Consider the following 1,516-nt stretch of genomic DNA (forward strand, 5'->3'; position numbering starts at 1 on the left):
GTGGTGGCTGTACCTTTTCTGTGATGCCATTGAACTTGGCCAGGATGTTGAAGAGGGGCACTTGGGGGATAATGAGCTGCTCCTTCTCATCCTTGTAGAGTGGGGCTGTGGGCAGGTCCAGTGTCAGGTACATGAAGGTCGACTCCACCATGGTTTCCTGGTACTCAGTATTCAGCAGCAGCTGCTCCTTCTCCTCTGCTGGCTGGGGAAAAGTAGGTCGGGGAGGTGGAACTCAGTCCTGCCTACAGCAGCTTCCCCACCCCCAACAAGATATGCTAAAGCCAGGACTAAGGCTGCTAAATTCCATGGGGGATTTTCAAGGGGAAAGCACAGAGAAATGGGGCTGGAAGGATCTGCAGTGGTCACATCTAGCCCAACCCCTGCCTGAGGCAGAATTAGCCTTGTCCAAACCATTCCAGACACATCTATTACCCAACCTCTTAATAAAGCTACTGTCAACCCTGACACAATACAAGACCTCACACCCAAACCTGCCACAGGAAAAGCAGAGGGACCACAGCAGCCAATGTCCTGTTGCAGTAAAATGTCAACAGACACTTGAGACATCCAAGAGATCCCAGGATTCTGCTACAGAGGAAGGCATCCTGCCCTGCCCCCACAGTCTGTACCAATCTGACCTGGGGGAAAATTCCTTCCTGACCCTCAATGTGGCATTGGTCTGAGCTTGAACGGAAGGAAAGGCAAGACTCTTTAGCCAGGACCTTCCAGAGTCAGTCCCAGCAGGAGCACTGGTACAGCCCAGGCACTGTCCCCAGCCCAGGCTTCAGTGATGCCTCAGAGCAAGGCTTAGAAAAACAAGACATGCTTAGCAGCAAGTGGAGGGGAACAAGGGTTAATTCCCTCCTGGCCTTGTGCAGTAGCCAGCAAAGCCTGGGAAATCCCCATAGCAGAGCACAGGTATCACTACACCTGGATCATCCCTGAACAGTAGTTGTCCAACCTCTTGTTGAACCCACCCAGTGATGGAGTCCACAAATCCCCTGGGCATCTAATTCCACTACCTCACTGCTCTAGAAGCAGGCTGGAGAGAGGGACATTTGGAGGCTAATCCGCCCCTCAAGGACTCCCCTAGCCCAATCCACTGCAGTGCTGGGCCCTCAGTACTTACAAAAGAGGCATGAGGTGGGAGCTAATGTATCTTCACACATACAATGCACACCCTTGTTACAGGTCATCCCCCTGCCCCCCCTCCACCTCCTCTGCCCAAAATCCAGCAGCTTGAAGTCAGACCAGGGCCTCCACTCTGCCTTTGGTCTCATGGGCCTATAAATGCCTCACTGACATGGCTTCTCACTAGATTTTAAACTGACACCCTGCTCTGAGCATTTCTCCGAACAGGCAGCTGCTACTTGATCACTACAAAGAACCATCTTCCCGGGCCCCAACAAGCTGAAGATGGAATGGAGTGCACCCTCAGGAAATCTGTGGATGTCACCAAGCTGAGGGGAGGAGTGGATATGCTAGAGGGTAGAGGTAGGATTCAGAGAGACCTCAA

At 52.5% G+C, this 1,516-nt stretch overlaps 1 protein-coding gene across 1 annotated transcript in view; it reads right to left on the reverse strand.

Annotated features, from left to right (window-relative positions):
* Window positions 1–1,516, reverse strand: part of USP39 (ubiquitin specific peptidase 39) — a gene marked incomplete at its 5' end in the record, with an annotated part of 27,237 nt that overhangs the window by 12,482 nt on the left and 13,239 nt on the right. Inside the window, one exon of the mRNA XM_019514400.1 lies at window positions 14–202. Coding sequence (XP_019369945.1) covers window positions 14–202 — 189 coding nt within the window. The remainder of the gene's footprint in view (window positions 1–13; window positions 203–1,516) is intronic.

Source organism: Gavialis gangeticus, unplaced genomic scaffold, assembly GCF_001723915.1.
Source record: "Gavialis gangeticus isolate Ggan-Ray unplaced genomic scaffold, GavGan_comp1, whole genome shotgun sequence".
In the NCBI taxonomy this organism is placed as follows: Eukaryota; Metazoa; Chordata; order Crocodylia; family Gavialidae; genus Gavialis; species Gavialis gangeticus.